Raw genomic sequence first — 22,497 nt, 5'->3', positions numbered from 1 at the left:
GAGCGGGGCTGGCGGGGCGCAGGGCCGGCAGCGCCCGTCCCGGCCAGGCCCGCTCGGGGAGGGGGCGGCGGCGCTGGCCGCGGCGGGCGGGAGGCCGGACCCCCGCCCTGCCCGGTTGCCATGGACACTGCCCTTCCACCCGCACCCCTCGGCGGCCCCGGCCGGTGCCCTCGGGCCCGTGGGGGTCCGGGGAACCCGGGCCCGAGCCGGTGGGCGTGTGCCGGCGGCCGAGGTCCCCCCATCTGCGGGCCCGCCCCCCGACCGACCCGCGGCAGCCCTCGGGGAGGCAGATTGGGCCAGCCGGACGTCATCCCCTCTGCGTCCCGGGCTCGGCTTTTTTTTGGGGGGGGGCCCGTCCACCTGCCTCGGACGCCGGGCACCCGTGGGCACCCCTTAAAAGTCGGGGAGACTTGCGGGTGGCCCTGGGGGCGGGGCTGGGGCTGTGTGTGTGGAGGGTGTGCGTGCCCCAAAGCCGTGTGTGTGTGTGTGTGTGTGTGTGTGTGTGCGCGCGCGCGCGCCTCGCTGTCCCGTCCTTTATCGTCTAACGGGGCAGGAAGAGCCAACTTACCTGACCGGAGAGTAGGGAGTCGGTTCTCCCCGTGTTGGAAATTAAAAAAAAAAAGCGACCCAAGTTTTCAGGCTGCGGGACTTGAATGCAGGAGACATGACTTTCGTTGAATGGCCCTTTTGTATATAGATCGGGGGCGCAGCGTGTGTGTGTGTGTGTGTGTGTGTGTGTGTGTGCAGGGAAAACACGTTGGTTTGTTGAAATAACACTCCACCTTGAAAGTGGTTGAAAATAAAACCCTGCTTCATGAACGCCTTTATTTTTTCAAAGTTAATCCACACTGTGGTGGAAGTTTTTTTGGGGGGGTGGCGGGCGCGGGCGGATGGGGGGTTGAACATTCTGTCCGAGTTGTACGCTTGGAGTTTCACTTTATTATTTTATTCGTGTTGACTGTGTTACTCATTCAAAGTGCCCAGGGGATGTGAATAATCAGTGTCACTTATTTGTTTTTACTTAGGGTCAGTTTCACTTTGTTTTCTGTATCCCTGAATCAAGTCTACAGTAAGTATTTTGGATTGTAAAGATTTAAGGCTAATGGGCTGTTGACCTCAATCTAATTAGAACCCCGGGTTGTGGCGCGCGCGTTTCCCTTTGGAAACGGAAATGCTGCAGGAAGTGCGGGAGTGTTAACAGTTTCTTTTCAGACGTGTTGCCATCCCCTCCGCGTATGTGCATTGCTACGCTGTTGACATGGTGACACCCTCTTTTTTTTTTTTTAAAGACATGGTAGCAGAACCGGGACTAGCAGCAGGGAGGGCTTCCGGGGCAGGAGCAAACGCGGATTGTTAACTAGCAAGGGTCACCTGTGTGCAGGCACCCCGCCTGGCTCCTCTGCGCCCTGGCTCACGTGGCTGAGGGCCAAAGGAGCTGACGTTTGATAACAGTGGCGGTAATATTGACTGCTCAAGAATGCAGATACTTCGGGAAATTGTGGCATGAAGTGATTTTGAACCCGTGTATAGTTTTTTTTTTTTTTTCCCCTGCCACGGAGACGCGTTTTCCGTGACTTTTTGAAGACTTGAGCCTGGTTACTGTGCGAGTTGCTGCTGTGCGGACTTTGCTGCCTGAGGGCTTCCGGGTGTGACTTCACTGGAGAATGAATGAATGGGTTAGGCTAGTTTTTCCGCATTGCACTGTAGTGGTGCTTGAGGTGTGTGTTGCTTAGGTGTTATACATGTGTGTATCCTCTGGAAAGGCCGCTGGAGCAGGTACAGTGGCTCGACCGGGTCAGTTGCTGTGGCTGTCCTTAAGGGACGGTTCTCTGCTGGCTTGCCCAGTTCATCTTTGTTGTTCTGGTGGCTGACTTTCCTCCTGCTCCTGCCCCCACACTGGTTTCCTAATCTCCTTTGACTGTTCCATGAGGAATGAGGAAGGGTAAACTCTATTGGATGATGCAGTTAAAGCTTTCTTCCTGAAAGAGGATGTAGGTCTTTATTTGATTTAAAAGTTTTAATTCAGTTTTTTTTTCCCCTTGGTTCATTGAGATTTAATTAACATTTGCTTTTCTGTTTCCACATAAACACGGTTCCAGAATCTCCCCACTTGTGGAGTTTTTTGGAGTAGTAATCTAAAAACCAAACACAATTGAGGCGTCTAATTCAGCCAGTGCACATAATGCTTACGCCATGAAGTGGCACGTGTGTATTTTAGTATCCTTTATAGGATGATAAAGATATTGGATATATGTATTTAAATATTGGATTTTTTTTAAAAACATTGTAGAGGCTGTTCCTCCTTCAGTGTTTAAGGGTTAAGTGATATGTTACCCAGAAGCCCTTCAGCACAAGCTGGTGGTGAAAGCAAATGTTAGGTACTTCCTGTTTGTTCACCAGTTCAGGGGATGGAGATGAGGACACAGCGGGGAGCAACAAGGAAAGGCCGGTGCTGCTGGAGGGAGCAGTCCTCAGTGCAGGGTGGGCTTTGTGGGCACTGTGGCCAGTGTTCACTGGTGCTGGCCGTGCAAGCCCAGGGAACGGTGGGAGGGTTGCTGGCCAGAGTGCCAAGTGTAGGTGCCAGGGCCTGGTCTGGGCAGGCAGTCCTGGCGCTCCTGGAGGGGGCTCTGCAGGACAGGGGCAGGCCTGGCTCTGGTTGCTGGAGGGCGGTCGCAGACGCATCCCCACAGGCGTGCTGCTGATGGGTGCTGCGGCCCGGGGTGCAGTGGCCCGAGGGAGCGCCGCTGGGGCCCTGGCCTCTCAGCCCAGGTGCTGACAGTGGGCTTGCGGTAGCTTCGTTCTATACACCCTCAAAGGTTCCTTCCACCATTAAGTGCTGCTGTTAACGTGCAACGAAGTGCTCAGAGCAGAGAGAATGCTCAGGGGAGTTTATAGTGAGATGGGCCGAGAAAATGAAATACTTTGTACTGTATTTGTGTTCCAGTTTGATGTCAGTGTGTTACAGGTTCCGCATAGCGTGCGCACTGAGACAGTGCCCTCTGGCCAGGGGGACCCCTAGCATTACAGGTTTCTTTTGATTGTTGTGTTTAATGTAGTATCATTTTGTACTTTGAGCTTACAATTACAGTTACATTTTTCTCTTCATGTAGTTGAGACTGTTCCCTAAGAAATCTTATATGAATTGGATATTTAGTCAAATCCATTAGTTTGTGTTGTGTTCCTGGTTCTAGGTAGTTGAGGGGAAAAAACAGGTACTTAGTAAATGTACAGAACTGGAAATTGAGGTGCCAGATTGTAAAATGAAATATCAAGCTTTGAGTGGACGTGGGATAGAATGAGAAGTTCAAGTATTTCATTGCAGATTTTAAAATATAGACTGTTGGCACTTGGAGCTTTGTATGGCGCTGTGTCCGAGGCCGTCTGAGTGATTTGTTTATCCGATCACCGAGTCGTGCAGGGCGGGGGGCGGCTGTGAGGGTGCTGCTGGCTCACCGCGTGACCCACCCTGTGCTTTCTGTCTTGCAGAGCTGAGCAATGACCATAGTTGACAAAGCTTCTGAATCTTCAGGCCCGTCAGCCTATCAGAATCCACCTGGCAGTTCGGAGGCGGTCTCACCTGGAGACATGGATGCGGGTTCTGCCAGCTGGGGTGCTGTGTCTTCGTTAAATGATGTTTCAAACCACACCCTTTCTCTAGGACCAGTACCTGGTGCTGTAGTTTACTCCAGTTCTTCTGTATCTGATAAATCAAAGCCATCACCACAGAAAGATCAAGGTACTGTTTGGGTCCAGCATCCTTGCCTGAAACTTGGGTGGGAGTGCTGCTGGTGGCCCCGCCCCTGGGCCGCTGCTCCAGGGCGTCAGTCCTGCTCGGTGGTGATGGCAGTTAGCTGCCGTGGCCACAGCAGGTGGAGTGGTTCTGGGTGGATGTTAACAGGTTCTCTTGTTTCTGAGGTTTTGAGGGACAGACTTACCTTGGCGAGGCTTGAGATGGGCATGTCGTGTTACATGGACTTGTCAGCTAACCAGTAGTTAGTGTTCTCTGAATAGAGTTCTTGAACACTTTAAAGGTTTCTTTTTGTTGTGTGTTTTGTGTTTTGTTTTTTAATGGTTGTTGTTCCAGGGTGGGGAGCCTTGTTTCTGCCATGGGCTATTGGATATTTGCAACATCATTTGCAGGCCATACACAATTATCAGCTTCAAAATCGCCCTGCTGTGGATTGATTGAATATCGAGTCCCTCTGGTGGTTGCCTTGGTGGTTTTGTGGGCCTTCTGCGGCCCGTGAGCCAGGTGTTCCCTGCTCTGGAGACAAGTGGGCTCTCCCTAGGTTTTTTTTTTTTTTTTTTTACTAGTTAAAAACCATGTACTAATAAAGCTGTTTGAAGTAGAACAGATAATGTAACGGTTAGATTTGTTTCTCTGTTGTGAATGTGGTTACACATGTTAAAATCCTCCCAGATAAATGAGACACATTTTTGGCATTGCTTGGCTTAGAATGTGTTGTCCCCTTGTGCTGTTGGGATCCTGGCTGGGGGAGAAGTGATACTGTTTGCCGAAGGTGTTTGAGTGGAAACAGTTCATGTCACAGAACTCGAGCTCCTTCACCAGCAGGGCCTTCTCACAGCAGCCTCTCCAAGGCTCCAGCCTCCTCCGGTGCTGCTGGGGGTTAGTGCTGCTGGGGGTTAGTGCTGCTGGGGGTTACGGCTCACACCTCCCCACTGGGCTGCCTTGTGGGGGCTTTTTCCCACCCTCTGCAGCCTCCTTACTCTTTTCTGATTTTTTTCTCTCCATTCCTCTACCAAGCCTGTCTTTGCAGACTCAGGTCACCTGTGTGAGTCAAGTGGCAGCATCTGTGGGTGTTCGCAGAGCTGGCAGGCCTTTGGAACTTGGTCTTGACTGTGGGTGATCTTAAGTTGCCCAAGTAGGCTGTTGGCCGAGCTCACCTGAGTTCTGATAGCTTGCTCAGTTGCTAGGAATCTTTGCGGAAGTCTCTGACATGGGGAAGACTACGTAGGCAACCACGTTCAGCCTTGTCCATACGGCATGCCTGCTTGGTGCTGACAGCCTGAGTCCTGGCAAGGGCCCAGGCAGTGACAGGACAGTGGTGGCAGTAGTGGAACTGAGTACACAAGGGAACTTCAAGGGATCTCAACTGGCTAATGGCATGATGGCTCAACTGGCTAGTCTGTGCCTGTATGCGCCAGCATCCCATGGAGTGCTGGTTCATGTCCCGGCTACTCCACTTCCCTTTTTGATGCCTGCTTGTGTCCTGGGAAAGCAGCCGAGGATTGCCCAAAGCCTTAGAACCCTGTCCACATGTGGAAGACGTGGAGGAGGCTCCTGGCTTCTGGCTTCCAATCGACTCATCCCTGGCCCTTGTGGTCATTTGGGGAGTGAACCGGCAGATGGAATATTTTTAATAAACAAAACAGCACAAAAGGTAAAGGTACTTCAGGAGGTACATGGAATAAAAAGAAATAGATCAGTTTACTAGATGCATGCTCATCAAGGCTTGCCAATGCATGGGAAGCATGGAAGGTGCTGCCTTGGGGCCAGCAGAGGCCCCTGCCTGGCAGGTGTGTCAGGGACTCTTGAACGCACCACGAGGTGTCTGTAACCCATTTTGTCACCTGTGGTGATTATAGCAATACCTCTCATTTTAAAAAACGTGTCCCGAGGAGTGGGTGTTTGACCTGGCAGTTACGGTGCCCTGCAGGATTGGAGTAGCTGCATTCCACTGCCAGCTCTAGTTCCAGCTGCCTGCTGGTGCACAGCTGGGAGGCAATGCGACCAGTCCCCAGGAGAGCTGGGGTTGGGCTCTGTGCCCTTGGCCTCGGCCTAGCTCAGACCAGGCTGTTGCTGGCATCTGGGGAGTGATCCAGCAAATAAGAGCTCTCTGTTTCTTTACTGCCAGATTTTTAAAACATTATTTTGAAAAATTTTGAGTGAATATAAAATAGCAATTAAATGAAATCTTATGTAGTCGTCAGTCTGTTAGATATCAGCTCAGAGTCAGTTATGCTGCCTAAACCTCCCACCGCTTTACTTACTTTTTAAAAAAGTGTATTTACTTGAAAGAGTTACAGGAGTAAGAGGGAGAGATCTTCCATCCCTGGTTTGCTTACCAAACGGCCTCAACTGCTGGGGTGGGGCCAGTCTGAAGGCAGGAGCCGCGAGCTGCTTCCAGGTCTCCCCCGTGGGTGCTGGGTGGGCCTCACCTTCTGCGCTCCCAGGCACATTAGCAGGGTGTTGAGTCAGAGCTGGAGTAGCGGGGACTGGAGTTCGCTCCCATACGGGATGCCGCTGCCATGGGCAGCCGCTTTACAAGTTCAGTGCTTCATACTTCATACATAAAACTTTGGTGTGTATCTAAAGGATTCTTTTGTTAAAAAAAAAAGTTCTTTGTATAAAAAATGTGGTCAGTTTTAAATCTCCTTGGAGGTCTTGTCACCTCTTGTCAGCGGTTGGCTGTTGAGTCCCAGTGAGCTTAGGACTTGGGTGGGTGCGCCTCTCAAGTTTCTTTGGATGTGTAATCCCTGCTTGTGTTTGTAATTTATTGACTAAAGCAGCCGAATCATGTGGTTTCGTGCGTCCTCTGAGCACACTGAGGTGTGGTCACGTGGGGCTGTTTGTCCCTCGGAGCCCGTGCAGCTGTTTTGAAATGCTGCCTGTCTCTCTCCAGCCCTAGGTGATGGCATTGCCCCTCCGCAGAAGGTTCTCTTCCCGTCTGAGAAGATTTGCTTGAAGTGGCAGCAGACTCACAGAGTTGGAGCTGGCCTCCAGAATTTGGGCAATACCTGCTTTGCCAACGCGGCACTGCAGTGCCTCACCTACACGCCGCCTCTCGCCAATTACATGCTGTCGCACGAGCACTCCAAGACCTGTGAGTGTGCCACATTCGCGCGTGCGCGTGCTGTGCTAGAACCGAGTGGCAGGGAGGGATTGGGGCAAGGGGTATTTGATTGCTCAGAAGTTGTTTTATTCTTTCAGCAAACAAAGGAGGCTCCGGATGTGTATGCTACTTGGGTGAAAAGCATTTTGTTTCTACTGAAACAGTGTTTTAAAAAGAAACATTTAATCAGCATTAAGCATTTCTGCAAACCCCCAGCCCAGCTGGTTTCTACAAGTGTTAAAACAATGTGATGTCAATATCTGATAGTAACAGTTTGCAGACAGACAGGTTAAGCAATGGTGTGTTTGCCCAGGTTTGTCGGTAGCCCCACAGGGCAGGGCAGAGAGCAGCTCCAGCCTGGCCGGGCCCTCAGGGAGGTGCACCTGCCAGGAGCTGGCCCCTGGTTCCTTAGTGAGCCTCAGATTTAGAATATCCTTTTTTTGAGTTATGATCTTCACATATTGTAAATATCCTTTTCCTTTATATAAATGAAGTTGTTCTTTGAAATTACGCTCAAATCTGCATACTAGTGCTAATGTTAATGATGAGGAGGGGACTCCTCCTTGGTCTCTTACAGATGCTCCTAACACACATTGATTGTTATAAAATTGTTTTTTCTTTCTGAAGAGCTTATTCTGTTTAAGAAGAATTTAGGAAATGCAAAAATTTAAAGAAACCAAGGAAACATGACCTTGCGTCTCAAATGGAATGGTAGTTATTGTGCTGAGTTTTCCAGATAACAGAGTGAATATTCTGTTTGGCTTTGTTTTTCTCCTTCGAAGCCCATCAGTCATTCCTCAGAGACCGTGTCCTGTCACTTGCACTTCCTGAAAGCAGGGTGCGGGTGACCGCTCGACGGCGGCCCCCAGGACAGTGTCGAGAACGCGCCAGGATGAGACGCAGGAGTTCCTGGGGTCCAGAATTAGGCACCTGCCTTTGTCTCTCCTCTCCCTAGCGTTACTGGGGTGTTTTTGATACACAGTAAATTGCACATATTTAAAGTGCACAGTCTGAGGGATTCCAACCTCCGTGTGCGTGTGAAAGCCTTGTCATGAGAAGGATTCTGAACCCACGGATCACGGGTTTCCTGACGCCCTGCCTTCAGCCGCTGTCACCCTCGATCTCTCCCCTAGGAAGGCCCTGATGGACCCTGACGGGCTAGTTGGGAGTTTGCTTTCTTTCTTTTTTTAAAGTGTAACTTTTAAAAAAAAGATTTATTTATATTGGAAGGTCAGATATACAGAGAAGAGGAGAGACAGAGAGGAAGATCTTCTGTCCAATGATTCACTCCCCAAGTGACTGCAATGGCCGGAGCTGAGCCGATCCAAAGCCAGGAGCCAGGAGCTTCCTCCGGGTCTCCTGTTTGGGTGCATGGTCCCAAGCACTTGGGCTGTCCTCTACTACGTTTGCAGGCTATAAGCAAGGAGCTGGATGGGAATTGGAGCAGCTGGGACATGAACTTGTTGCCCATGTGGGATTCCTGTGAGTGGAAGGCAAAGATTAGCAAACAAACCATTATGCTGGGCTCTAAAATGAATTTCACTTTATTGATTTGTAGAGCTACAGAGAGAGATCTTCCATCTGCAGGTTCACTTCCCAGATGGCCACAACAGCTAGGGCCAGGCTAGGCCTAGCGTGCAGAGCCTCTTTCAGGTCTCCCGTGTCAGTGTAGGAGCCCAAGTACTTGGGCCGCCCTCCACTGCTTTCCCAGGCCCTGAGCAGGGAGCTGAAGTTAGAGGCGCTCCTGGCAGGAGTGGGGCCTTCTGAGCAGCGGTCACTGCTGGGCCTCACGATCTGCCCCCAATTTGGATTTCCTAGATCATCCAGTTTGTGGAATTGCGTATGTAAGAGAGCTCCAAGGGCTTTGTCAGCAATGGAGTTAAAAGGTGTTTATTTTGGTTGCACTAATTTCAGCATCCATACATGTTGGTTTTAAAATTTTTATATATATAGTTTTTTTTTTTTTTTAAAGATTTATTTTATTGTAAGGTGGATGTACAGAGAGGAGGAGAGACAGAGAGGAAGATCTTCCATCCGATGATTCACTCCCCAAGTGACTGCAATGGCTGGAGCTGAGCCAATTCGAAGCCAGGAGCTCTTCCTGATCTCCCACACGGGCGCAGGATCCCAAGGCCTTGGGCAGTCCTCCACTGCTTTCCCAGGCCACAAGCAGGGAGCTAGATGAGAAACAGGGTCACTGGGATTAGAACTGGCGCCCGTATGGGATCCTGGGCGTGCAAGGCGAGGACTTTAACCACTACGCTGTCATGCTGGGCCCTTTCTATAGTATTTTCCTTCAGCTGTTTGAAGGCTCCTATATATATTCTTGGTTCTTTCTCTCATTGTAACTATTTTGATGCTGTCTTGTATCAGTAGTCCATTGTTGGACACACCAGTCTCTCTCTGCCTTTTCCTGTGGGTAGGCATCTAGGGCCGTCACAGATAAGCTGTGGCCAGTATTTGGGAACAAAGGACACGAGGACATGTTTCGGGTTCTCTTAGGTTGACACTGACTTGGTTGGTCCTCTGATGTGTGTGGACTGATTTTGTTTTTCTTTGGACTATACTTGAAAGAGAGAGAAAGATCTTCCATCTGCTGGCTTATTCCACAAATGCTTGCAGCGGGCTGGAGCTGGGACAGCCCATAGCTGGGAAACTAGAACTCAGTCTGGGCGTCCCCTGTGTGTGGCAGGAGGCCAGGTCCTTGGGCCGTCCCTTGCTGCTCCCAGGCGTGCAGCGGCGGGGAGCTGGGGTTGGGAGCAGGCCTGGCCCAGGTGCTGCCGCGGCTGCTGCAGCCTTCAGTGCTGGGCCCTAGGCCTGCCTCTGTAGCTCCTGTAGAGGCTTCTTGACTGTAATACATTGTGTCCGTAACAGTGCACGCTCATTGTTCCACACCCTGGCCCTGCGTAGGAGCTGGGTCATCAGTGTGTTGTTTTAAGCCATTTTGGAGGTATGTTGTGTATTAGTGTCTTAGTGTGATTTTAGCTTGTTTTGCTAATGAATAATGGTGCTGAATATTATTTCAAGTGGTTATTGCCATCTGTAGATTGATTTTGCTGAAAGGCCTCTTTAAGTCTTTTCCCTGTTTTATATGTTTGATTTCATTGTATTTTAGAGAGAGTGAAACTTTGCATGTGCTGGCTTATTCTTTAAAAAAATTTTTTAAAAAGATTTATTTTTTATTTTTATTAGAAAGGTGGATATATAGAGAGGAGAGACAGAGAGGAAGATCTTCTGCCCGATGATTCACTCCCCAAGTGGCCACAATAGCCAGTTCTGCGCTCATCCAAAACCAGGAGCCAGGAGCTTCTTCCGGGTCCCCTACGCGGGTGCAGGGTCCCAAGGCATTGGGCCGTCCTCGACTGCTTTCCCAGCCCACAAGCAGGGAGCTGGATGAGAAGCGGGGCTGTGGGGATTAGAACCGGTGCCCATATGGGATCCCGAGCGTGCAAGGCGAGGACCTTAACCACTGCGCCACCGTGCCGGGCCCAAATTTTTTTTTTTCACATTTTATTATTATTGCTATCATTTTACGATACAGTTCCATATTCCCTTATCCCCTCCCCAATCCCCCCCCCAGTTCCTTTATTTCATTATTAACATATAGTTCTTCATACTCAGTCATATGTTCATCATTGCGGGCATGGACAATGGCAGAGAGTCCAGAATCCTATTGTCAAAATATAATACAAACAGTTTCACTGTAAGTCCATCTTTGTCTGGAAACAGAAATGCATACCACACTACATCCTCACATCTGGATGTTAGTCTCCATTACATAACTACTGTACATTTCCTTAAATGAAGAGCCACAAAACAAAATCAACATCCGAGAGAAAAAAGAAATTAACAACACCAAGAAGTTAAACAACATGCTATTAAATGTCCAACGTGTAGCTGAAGAAGTGAAAATCAGGAACCTTCTTGAAGAAAATGATGCCACTGCATGATCTACGAGTCATTGAATGATTTAATCAGAAGAAAGTGTTTTGAAGAGATGAAACCAACAGAAAACAACAAAACCCATGTGATAGAGTTTCTGCTGATCTTTGTTGGAGTGTGTCTCCTCCAGACAATAAACAGATGGGTTTTGTTTTTTAATCCAGTCTACTAATCTATGATGTTTGAGTGAGCTTAAGCAATTTACATTTAGAGTTAAACATACATAAGTGGTACTTTGGTCCTGTCATTTTAGGAATGGGTTGTTGATTGGTTTAGTCTTCTGTTGTCATTTTACTGGGATGTTCTTCCCATTTGCCTTTGGTTTGGTAGGTGCTATTCCTCTTCTCTGTCAAGAGGACATCTTGAAGTATCATTTGTAGGGCAGGTTTGGAAGAAGCAAATTCTTTTAGCTTTTCTTTACTCTGGAAGAATTTTATTTCATTTTCAAAGATGAAAGAAAGCTTTGCTGGGTACGTTGTCTTGGGCCACCAATTTTTTTCTTTTGGAATCTGGAATATGTTGCTCCATTCTCTTCTTGCCTGTAGAGTTTCCTGTGAGAGGTCTCCTGTGAGTTTAATTGGCATTCCTTTATATGTCAATTGATGTTTTTCACGTGCACATTTAAGGATCTTTTCCTTATGTTCAATTGAAGAGAGCTTGATGATCATATGTCTTGGTGAAGATCGCTTTTGATCAAGCCTGTTGGGAGTTCTGTGTCCCTCCTGGATCTTGTTTCCCAATTCTTTCTCTAGATTAGGGAAATTTTCCTTTATTATTTCATTAAATGGGTCCAAAATTTTTTTTAAATTTTTAAAAGATTGATTTATTTTTAGTACAAAATCAGATATACAGAGAGGAAGACAGAGAGGAAGATCTTCCATCCGATGATTCACTCACCAAGTGACTGCAACGGCTGGTGCTGAGCCAATTCGAAGCCAGGAGCCAGGATCTTCTTCTGGGTCTCCTGCGTAGGTGCGGGGTCCCAAAGCTTTGGGCTGTGCTTGACTGCTTTCCCAGGCCACAAGCAGGGAGCTGGATGGGAAGTAGAGCTGCCAGGATTAGAACCGGTGCCCATATGGGATCCCGGCGCTTTCAAGGTGAGGACTTTAGCCGCTAGATCACCGTGCCGGGCCCTGGTTTATTCTTCAAATGGCCAGATTAGCCAGGGCTATGCCATATTGAAGCCAGGAGTCTGGAGCTGCTTTCGGGTCTCCCTGGTGGGTGGTACCCGGGTCCCCAGTGGATGGGACCAGGTGCTTGGCCATCCTGTGTGTCCCATGGTGTGTTAGCAAGGTGCTGGGCTCACTGTTAGAGCTTGGAGTCCTGATGTAGATGTGCCTGCTGCCTGCCCTTTTTGTCTGCTTTAAAATTGGAATTATCTTACGGCTGACCTCCCCTCACCCTTAAGATTTATGTATTTGAAAGAATTTGAATCATCGGATAGAGGACCTTCCTCTTTGTCTCTCCTCTCTGTATATCTGCCTTTCCAATAAAAAAAAAAAGAATTTGAGATGTCTTCTGTCTGTGGGTTCATTCCCAATGCCTACTGTGTCTGGAGCTGGGGCAGGCTGAAACCGGGAGCCAGGAACTTCAGGCTGGTCTCCCAAATGGTTGTAGGGGTCCAAGGACTTGGGATTCTTCCTCTCCCTCCCGCCACGCTTCCCCTCCCTCTCTTCCTCCCGTCTCCCCCCACAGCGCCCCCTTTCCCAGGCCATAAGCAGTGAACTGAATGGAAAGTGTAGCAGCTGGAACTTGAACTGACACCCATATGGGATCGTTCCACTTGTAAGGGGAGGATTAGCCAATTGAGCCATCATGCTGCCCCCCCCCATAATTTTTTCTATTTTGTTTTCAGTGTTATATTAAGAACTTGTTACTTAACCAGAGTCACAAATGTTTTCCTACATTTTCTTCTAGAAGTTCTGTAGTGAGTGAATTGTTGTGATGTGAAGAATGAGTAAGCTCTTGGTTTGCGTTGGGAGTCCTGTGTTTCAGCAGTGTGTATTGAGAGGGTCGTCTGAGGGGGCGGTGACTTAAGTTGCCTCCTGGGATGCCCACATCCTGCCTTGGAGAGCTGAGGTCGAGTCCTGGCCACTCTGCTTCCCAGTGCAGCTTCCTGCTACGCACAGCTTTCAGAAAACCACAGTTCTGCTGGTCAGAGCTGGAGCAAAAGCTTCACCTGGTCTCCCGTGCAGGAGCAGGGCCCAGCACTTGGACCATCTGCTGTTGCTTCCTAGGTGTGTTAGCAGAGAACTGGGGCTTTGAACTGTCATCCACACGGGTGGCGAGTGATGTGGGTGGTGGCTTGGCTCACTAAGCTGCAACACCGTCCCCCACATACGTGCTGAGAGCAGATGGTGGCACCGTGGCTTGTTTTCCTGTCATCCGCCTTGGGGACCCAGATGGGGTCTCGGAATCCTGACCCCAGTCTGACCTCTGCTGGCTGTGGTGCTTAGGGGTAAATGCGGGGTGAGCCACTCTGTCTCAGAACCTAGCAAATAAAGTGAAAAGAAATAAACTAAAATGTATTGTCCTCTTGTCCTCCTTTCTCCGACTTGTCTGCACCTTTCTCAGCAGTCAGTTGGCCACATTTATGAGCACCTGTTTCTCAACCTTGTGGGGGTCACACTGCGCCTTTGTCTCGTGTTGATGATGTTTAGCTCTTCGAGTCAGAGCAGTCTTCCTCAGAATTGCTCGGTCTTTTCAGGCGTCTGTAGTTCCTGATGGAGTTTGGAATCAGGTCATCAGTTTCTACAGAAAGTTGCTTGGCGTTTTGCCTGATGGTGCTGAGCCTCTCCTCAGCTCGATGCTTGCTCTGAGTTTCCCAGTGCCTCGTTGCTGTCTGGATAACTTTTTTTTGGTGACATTTGCTCGTTCTTTGTCACATTCTTGTTCTGTGTGTGTGTGTGTTTTTTTTTTTTTTTAGAGGGAGAAACACACAAAGTGATTTTTTTGTCTGCTGGTTGGTTCATCAGATGACGAGGGTAGGGCCAGGTGACAATGGAACTTCAGGCTCAGCGCAAAGACTCAGTGGCTAAAACCTTGACCTGCACGTGCCAGGATCCCACATGGGGTGCCAGTGCGTGTCCCGGCTGCCCCACTGCCAGCTCCCTGCTTGTGGCCTGGGAAAGCAGTGGAGGACGGCTGAAGTCTTAGGACCCTGCACCCGCGTGGGAGACCTTGAGGAAGTTCCTGACTCTGGCTCTAGATTGGTGCAGCTCTGCCTGTTGCGGCCACTGCAGGAGTGAGCCAGCAGATGATAGATCTTTCTGTCTCTCCTTCTCTTTGTAAACCTGCCTTTGCAATAAACATAAATAAATCTAAACAGATACCAAGAACTTGGAACTCAGTCTGTCTGGGTCTCCCATGTGGATGGCGCGGTTCAAGCAGGTGGGCCATTCTTTTTTTCCCAGGTGTTAGCAGGGAACAGGATCAGTCAGTGGTCCAGCCAGTGTCCACGTGGGATGCAGGCGTTGCATACCTTTGCCTAACCCTTGAGCCCTGGTAGCAGACGGTTCTGTGGAGTCAGGGAGTTCTTTCTACATTGGCTACCCAATTCCAGGCTTTTGTTGTATATTTGGATCCAAATATTCTCTCCCAATCTATAGCTTCTCTTTTTATTTCCTTAACTGGACCTTTGTTTTTCCTTTTTAATTTCTTTAGTGCCAATCCTGCCAATTAGAGATTACTTAATAATTGTGTGTATGTTAATGAAGTGTAATGTGGCAGTCCAGTGCATGGATACATTGTGTAATGGTTCAGGGTCATTGCTATCCAGGATGTCATTTTGACTTGGGAACCTTCAAAATGCTCTCTTGTAGCTATTTTGAGATATTCAGTCACATGTTTTCAACCGTAACTGCCGCGCCGTGCCCAAGAACATTGAAGGTGTTTCTCCTGTACCTCCTGTACCCATTAACCATCCTCTCCTCGTCTCACCCCTGGCTTCTGGGACTCCCGGTCTGCTCCCTCTTCCTTGGAGATGGACTTTAGCTTCCGTCCGTTAAGTGAGAGCATGAGGGCTCTGTGCCTGCTGGCTGCACTTGGCGTACTGTGCTGCGCTCCGCCCGTGCTGCTGTAAACGCTAGTTTTGTGCTTTTTTTTAATGGCTGAGTTAATAGGAATTTGAGTACATAGCGGATCTACCTCATTTTTATCAGCTGCATGATATATATATCTTTTTAATTTTGAATTTCATGGCGCAGTTTTATAGGGTCTGAGATTTCCGTCCCCCTCCCCAAATTCCCACCACCCATTTTCGCCATATTACAGTAGTATACTCCTGCATAAGCAGTCATAAGTCCATCAGTCTGTTATTTAAGTGTGTCCCGACGTTGCTGGTACAGGCGATGGCAGACAGCCCAGCATCCTGTTGTCTAGACATGTCCAACAGTCTCATGGGGAGTCCATCTTTGGTTTGGAAGTAGAATGCATACTTGCATTGTGTCTTCACATCTGGATGTGGAAGTCTCTGTTACGCCGTTAGTAAACATTCCGTTAAATGAGAGGCCATGAAGCAAAGTCAGCAACAGGAGTGAAGTTTAGAAAGTTTACAGCGCCATGGAGTTAAACAACATTGTTACTGAATAACTAAGATGTTTAAAGGTGTATTTATTTGAAGAAGCAGTAGAGTGATGGAGGGACAGCAGTAGTCCTTCTGCTCACTCCCAGGCGGCCACCAAAGCCAGCTCTGGGGTGGGCGAGGTCGGGAGCCAGAGCCCATCGCTCTCCACCAGGACTAGCTGACTGAGCCTCGGCATCTCCTCATCCCCCCCACCCCCGTTACAATTTTTTTTTCAGACATACAGTTGTGCAGCAGGCATCTTTATACACCTTTGAAATGACGTCAGTTCATCCATCAGTGGGTACCTGGGGTGAGTCCATGTGAGGGCTCTTGCCAGTAGTGTTTCAGTAAGCACGCCAGGAGGATGCCATTTGTTGGTGAAAATTTTCTTTCTCCCATAGGTATACTTGCTGAAAATCAATTGACTGTAAATACATGGGTTTATTTCTGCATTCTCTAGTCCGTTCCATTGATCTATGTGTGTTTTTATGCTATTAACCATTGTAAACAGTTAAGTCTTTGTTTTACGTGTACCTGTGTATTTTAAAGTATTTATTTGAATAAGACTTTATTGATTTAGTTGCAAGAATTTAGTATCTTCCATCTCATAGTTCACCACCCTGGAGACAGCAAGGGCAAGGCTGCTCCTACACCCAGCAGCCTGAATCTTTTACATATTTATTTTTAAAAAATAATGATTACATGGTTGATCAGGGTGGGAAGGATCAAGGTTTAGGGAAAATTGGGTGAATTCATTGCTTCCAAATTTGCTATCTCTTCTTGTTCCTGGGGGAAGGGGAAAGACAAAGGGGAAAGCCACTCAGGACTTTCTACACATCCTGGTACCCAGGGCTGAGGGACCGCCACCTGCTATCAACCTGGAGTCCCAATGCGCATGCTCCGAGGGTTCCGTCCGTGCTGCTGACTTCACCGACCCGCGGATGATGTCATCCTCCCAGTGTCCGTCGGCTCCGTTCACTGAGATGTTTTGCTGCCGTTGTTTGTTTGGGGTAGTTGTCCAGTTCTGTTTTGCTACAGCACCAAATGAGCTGCCACATTCTCTTACAGCAGGGCCTGTGTCCACTGCTCCACCTTTTCATTAACTAGGGCATGTTCTTGCGGGTGAGTGCAAGTAGCTGGGCCAGGATCCCCCACCCCTGGAGCTCACGAACCAGAGGGAGCCCGAATCTTCATCCTTCAGCGTGGGTGGCAGGGCCCCTGCACTGGGGAGGCGTCCTCTGCTTTGCTGTGTGTATTGACAGGAAGCTGGACAGGAAGTGTAGCAGTAGGGCTGAGCAGTGCTCCAATAGGAATGTCGGCTTTGCAAAGGGTAGCTTAGCTCAGTACACCACAGAGCCAGTCTGTCAAACAACAAGTTTATTGGAAAGTCAGATATACAGAGAGGAGGAGAGACAGAGAGGAAGATCCTCCGTCCGCTGATTCACTCCCCAAGTGAGGGCAACGGCTGGTGCTGCGCCAATCTGAAGTCAGGAGCCTGGAGCCTCTTCCAGGTCTCCCACACGGGAATAGGGTCTTAAAGCCTTGGACTGTCCTCCACTGCTTTCCCAGGCCACAGGCAGGGAGCTGGATGGGAAGTGGAGCTGCCAGGATTAGAACCGGCACCGGTATGGATCCCGGTGTGTTCAAGGCGAGGACTTTAGCCACTAGGCTACCACACCAGGCCCTGATTGTCCAGTTTTGAGTTACCTGTTTTTGCATGGTTACTGTAAACTCATTTGAGGTGTGGAAGTCTGTGCACTTTAGTGACAATATGCCATTAAAGAAGTGTGAGAGACAGAGGTACTGTCTGCTGGTTCACTCCCCAGGCCTGGAGAGGGACTGGAGACTTACACGGTGGAGGGTCCTGCTGCCTTACACGGTGGCAGAGTGCTCGCTCCCAGGGTCTGGGTCGGGCTCTGGAGGGGGTGTTGAGCTCAGGACTCAGCTGGGGGGTGTGGTCAACCTTCACCTTGAGGTTGGTAATGCCTGTTGGGGACCAGGATTCATGTGCTCGTCCTTTCCAAGGGGGCGAGCTGTGTCCTGGGGCAGGGCTGTGGGGGCTGCAGGCTTCTGCGGTCAGGGCAAGGAATAAAGGAATTTGGAGTGTTCCCTCTTGTTTTTTTTGGCCAGGGGTGGGGAAGAGATTGTGTAGGATTTATGTCCTCAAACGTAGAGTAGAATTCTCCAGTGAAACTGTCTGGGCCTGGAGATTTCGTTTGAGGATAGAATTAGAAATTGTTCCCTTAAGGGATACAGAGCTGTTCAAAGTATTTATTGTTGGATAAATTGTGCTGGTTTACTTTTTTCAGAATTGATGCATTTCTTCCAAATTGTCAAGTTTGTGTGTTTAAAGCTCCTCAGCGTAGTTTCTTGCCCTCCTTTGACATCGGCAGGGTGTGATGTCCCTGCTCCCTTCTTGTCACTGGTGATTGCTGCGTGGTTACCGCGTGCTGCGCCCAGCCTGGCTTCGGCATGTCCCCAGAGGTCATGCTTGTCTTTGCGTTCAGTTAACACCTGTGTGTATGTATCGTTACCGCCCTCCGGGACTGTTTCATTCCTCTCCTCTGATTTCTGTATTTGAAAGGTCTTGTGCCAGACTGGGGTCTTCACCCATCAGCTCACTCTCCAGATAGCCACAACAAGCCATTGCTGACCCGGGCTGACCCCGGGAGCCTGGCGCGCCGGTCGGTCTGCAGGCGCTCAGGCTGTTCCCTGTTCTCCAGGCCTGCCTGCAGGAAGCCGATCGGGTGGATGGTCAGAGCTTCTGGCGGGGACTCTCTGGCGACTTGCTGTGCTCCGAGGCTGGGTCTCTGATGGGAATACAGCCTTTTTTTTCTTTTTTAAGATTTATTTACTTATTTTTTGGAAAGTCAGATTTACAGAGAGAAGGAGACAGAGAAAGATCATCCATCTGCAGGCTCACTCCCCCAAGTGAGTGCAATGGCTAGAGCTGAGCTGATCTGAAGCCTGGAGCCTCTTCCGGGTCTCCCACATGGGTGCAGGGTCCCAAGGCTTTGGACCACCCTTCACTGCTCTCCCAGGTCACAAGCAGGGAGCTGGATGGAAAGTGGAGCAGCCGGGACACGAACCAGCATCCATGTGGGGTCCCAGGTGTGCAAGGCGAGGATTTAGCCACTAGGCTACTGCACTGGACACAACTGTTCTTAATTTATTATTATTTTATTTTTGACAATCTTTACATAGTTCATTAGGGTAAAAAGGTTCAAGGACTACAGGAAAGCAGGTAAGACTATTATTTCCACATTGTTTTTTTCCTGTATCTGGGGTAAAGGGAGAAGCCCCACCCAGTCTCCCACCCATCCCAGGTCCCTGATGTGGGGCATGCTCCGAGGGTCTTGCTCAAGTGGTTTTGATAGTTCCCCAGTTCCGAATTGCTGCCAATCTCACCACTCCAAGCACGATGAGGTCGCTGCAGAATCCACTGATTGACATAGTCCACCTTAGGGTCTCGGTTTGCCCAGTTTTTCACTGCCAACATATGGCTGAGGTGGTTGATCGATTTGTTCTGTCTTCTGTCTTTTCTTGGTTAGGGTTCTGAGTCCGGCAGTTTGATTGGGGAGATCCCCAAAGAAACTTTGTCTAAGGTGTTCCCAGACCAGATTCTTGTGTCTTACAAGTACAGGGCCCAGCACAGTCCATTGCCCCAATCAGCAGGTGGTTGCAATTGCTGGGTTGGTTCTGCCTCCAGCCCTGTCTTCCACATGAACCAATGGGTGTTGCAGTGCAACCTGATTCTGCCCAGCACACACTCAGCCCTCACATAAACCAGTGGGAGCTGCAGCCTAGTCGGAGCGACCCACAATAACCCCCACCAGGCCTTCCCTCTGCCCTGGTTCCTGTGCTTGCCTGTATGTGCAGCAGACTAGTCCAGTCTGACCCACATCCCATTCAGCTCTCATTCATGTCAGTGGGCATTGAAGCCTAGTTCCACCTAACCAGCTCCACTCTCCAGCCCACACACATGCTGTTGGGAGCCTCTCTGTCTAGCCACCCTGCCCTGTGCTGATTTTCATGCTCTCCAGTGGGAATGGTAACCCGAGAGGGAGGAGCCCACTGTTTCCCTTCTGGGCCTCTCCCGCTCCGGGATCCTGCACTCTCCAGGTGGTGCTGGGATTCAGCTTGACAGCGTTAGCCTCCAGGACCAGCCCCTGCCAGCTGACAGCTGTTCTTAATTTTTAAAGAATCACTGTACGACATGTATTCTTTTTATTTAATGAAGATTTGTTTTATGTCTTTAAGAAAAAAAATAAAGATTTATTTATTTATTGGAAAGTCAGATATACAGAGAGGAAGACAGAGAGGAAGATCTTCTGTCCGATGATTCACTCCCCAAGTGAGCGCAATGGCCGATACTATGCCGATTCGAAGCCAGGAGCCAGGATCTTCTTCTGGGACTCCCACGCAGGTGCAGGGTCCCAAAGCTTTGGGCCGTCCTCAACTGCTTTCCCAGGACACAAGCAGGGAGCTGGATGGGAAGTGGATTAGAACTGGCGCCCATATGGGATCCTGGCACGTTTAAGGCGAGGACTTTAGTCGCTAGGCCATGCCGTCGGGCCCTTTATGTCTTTGTTTTGAAAGAGGGAGCTGGGGAGGTTGATCTTACATTTGCTGGTTCACTCCCCAGATGGATGGATTGGAGCCAGGGTGGCTGAGCCTTCCCTGATAGCCATGATGCCGACATCGCAGGCAGTGGCTTAGCCCCCTGCACCACAGTACTAGGCCTAGATTGGTTTTCTTTGCCCGTTTCCCTGTGTTTACTTTCAAAATCTTTAGGATTCTAAGTTTGTTAATGTGTAAAGGTTTTGGATAAATCCTGTGTGGGTTTTTTGAACATAGCTCTTGGGATGACATTATATGAAAGTACTTTAGCACCTGCTTAGAAGGGCAGGCCTTTTTTTTTTTTTTTTTTTTTTACTATAAACAGGCATTTGAAAAATATATGCTTATTGGAAAGGCAGATTTACAGAGAGAAGGAGACAGAAAGATTCTCCATTAATTGGTTTACTCCTCAAATGGCTGCAACAGCTGACACTGAGCTGATCTGAAGCCTGGAGCTAGGAACTTCTTCTGGGTCTTCCATGCAGGTGTGGGATCTCAAAGCCTTGGGCTGTGCTCTGCTGCTCTCCCAGGCCAAGGCAGGGAGCTGGATGGGAAGCAGCGCAAATGGAACATAAACTGAATCCCGTATGGGATCCTGGCGTGTGCAAGGCAAAGGACTTAGCTGCTGAGCCATCGTCTCTGCCCAGAAGGACAGGCATTTGACCCTGATGCTCGCCTCTGTGGAACTGCCCGACCTGCGCTGCCTCCGGCCCCTGCTTCAGCTCCCTCTGCTGTGCTCCCTGGAGGGTGTAGTGGCTACAGCTGCGGTAGCGTTGCAGTAGCAGGGCTGCAGTGCGCTTGGGAAGCCGGGATGCAGTTTCTGGCTCTTGGTTGTGACCTGGCTAATTCTGCCATTTGCCAGTGAACCAGTCGCTGTGTGCTTTCTGTCTCTTGTGTCTTTCTGTCTTTCACACACACGAAAGGTTAATGGAAAATGAAATTAAGAGAGGAGTTTGATTTGGTGTAAGAAAATTTCTGGTATGTTTTTTTTCCCTCACAATACACATTTTCTGTTAACGGTTTGAAGGCTCTTTGTACGCATGGATTTCAGACATTTTCCATACATTTCCTTCAGCTCCATTCTCCTTGACACTGAAGTCCCTGTGTGTGTGGATAACAACACTGCTTCCTGGGGTGTCTTTCTGCTGGCTCTGGGGAGTGCAGACACACCGTCCACTCCGACAGCGCTCACTCTTCCACACTTAGTGGCCATTCCCAATTTCCTCGCGTGTGCGTGGAGCCACATCAGTGTTAACAATGTTTGAGAGATTTTTGTTTTATGGCGGAGCGATTTTCTGTTGAAACTTGTCTGTTGTGTGATACGAGGAGGCATTTGGCCCGTGTGGCCTGTGTTGAGCTATCCCTAGCTTTTGTGATACTGCTTAGGCGGACGAGGTGGTGTCGGGTGTAGCAGTCGGATCAGCACCTGGCCTCCAGGGGCTTCCCCGCTGGTGGTCGGGGCTCCTGGTTCTTGCTGGGCAGGGGTGGGAGCTTTGTTAGCACTGGGTGATGCTGGAGGCCCTGGCGGGACCTGGGCCAGGGGTCGGAGAGGTGCATCTTTCCTGCTGGGAGGGGGCTCTCTGGGCTCCCCCACATGAGCTTCAGCATCAGTGCGGAATAACCCCCTTCTCTGACATGTTCCAGTGGAGGGGTCCTGCGCTGCAGCCTGGGCCATGGTGAGATGTGCCATGCAGCGCCATGTGGGGAAGCCACCAGGCTGCTCGGAAGGAGCTGGCAGGGCTGGGGGAGGATTGGAACAGGGCCTTTATTGAGGTGTCTGTAGGAAGGGCAAGGCGGGCACATGAACAGGTTGGCCTTGTCTGAATGACTTGGCCTCTACCCTCTGAGATGGTCCCTGGTCTCCTGGAACCTGGCTTGGGAGTTGAAGGTGGTGGGAGACTGATTCAGTCGCTTTGCTGTCCCCAGGGTTGCCTGCAGCGGGAGCACTCCCCAGTTAGAACAGTGGTTTTGGCTTTTGTTTTCTGGAACGTTTTATTTTTTTAAAGATGGCACATAGGTAAAGGGGGAGGGAAAAAGAGACTGAGAAGGAAACCTTGCATGAACTGGCTTATTTCCCACGAGGCTGCTGCAGCTTGGGCCGGGCTCAGCCAAAGCCAGGAGCGGTCCTCAGCTCACGGGGGTCAGGCCTGGGCACACGGGCCTCTGCCTGCTGTGCACTACCAGGAAATTGAATTGTGAACGAAGCAAGCAGGGCTGGAGCTGGTGCTTTGGTATGGGATCCCTGATGTTGCAAGTGGCAGCTTAACCCACTGTGCTATGAGCTGGCTCTCAGAAAGGTTTTCGTTTAGATGGGGAAAAAATACCACAGGCTGGAATGGAAGTTATTTCTCGAGGTCGTCTGCCGTGCCAGGCCAGTCCTGACTTTGTCCTGGGGCTGGAAGGAGCAGGCAGGTTGTCTTGGAACTCTGCTGTGTGCACAGTGTATGTCCAGGTGCTGGCTTCCTCAGCTCCTCTGGAGTGTGGAACACAGGGGTGACCCAGGAGACGCGCCACCGT

General features: G+C 49.7%; 1 protein-coding gene across 1 annotated transcript in view; it reads left to right on the top strand.

The window, feature by feature from the left end:
- Window positions 1-941: 941 nt before the first annotated feature.
- Window positions 942-22,497, top strand: part of USP42 (ubiquitin specific peptidase 42) — a 47,402-nt gene continuing 25,846 nt past the window's right edge. Inside the window, exons 1-3 of the mRNA XM_040989982.1 lie at window positions 942-1,069; window positions 3,487-3,736; window positions 6,645-6,845. Of these exons, the coding sequence (XP_040845916.1) occupies window positions 3,496-3,736; window positions 6,645-6,845 (442 nt within the window). The 5' untranslated portion in view covers window positions 942-1,069; window positions 3,487-3,495. The remainder of the gene's footprint in view (window positions 1,070-3,486; window positions 3,737-6,644; window positions 6,846-22,497) is intronic.

The sequence above is a fragment of the Ochotona curzoniae genome, unplaced genomic scaffold, assembly GCF_017591425.1.
Source record: "Ochotona curzoniae isolate NIBS_2020 unplaced genomic scaffold, NIBS_Ocur_1.0 contig_54, whole genome shotgun sequence".
NCBI lineage: Eukaryota > Metazoa > Chordata > Mammalia > Lagomorpha > Ochotonidae > Ochotona > Ochotona curzoniae.
The sequence above is the reverse complement of the archived record's forward strand: the minus strand, read 5'-3'. Positions and strand labels throughout refer to the sequence as shown.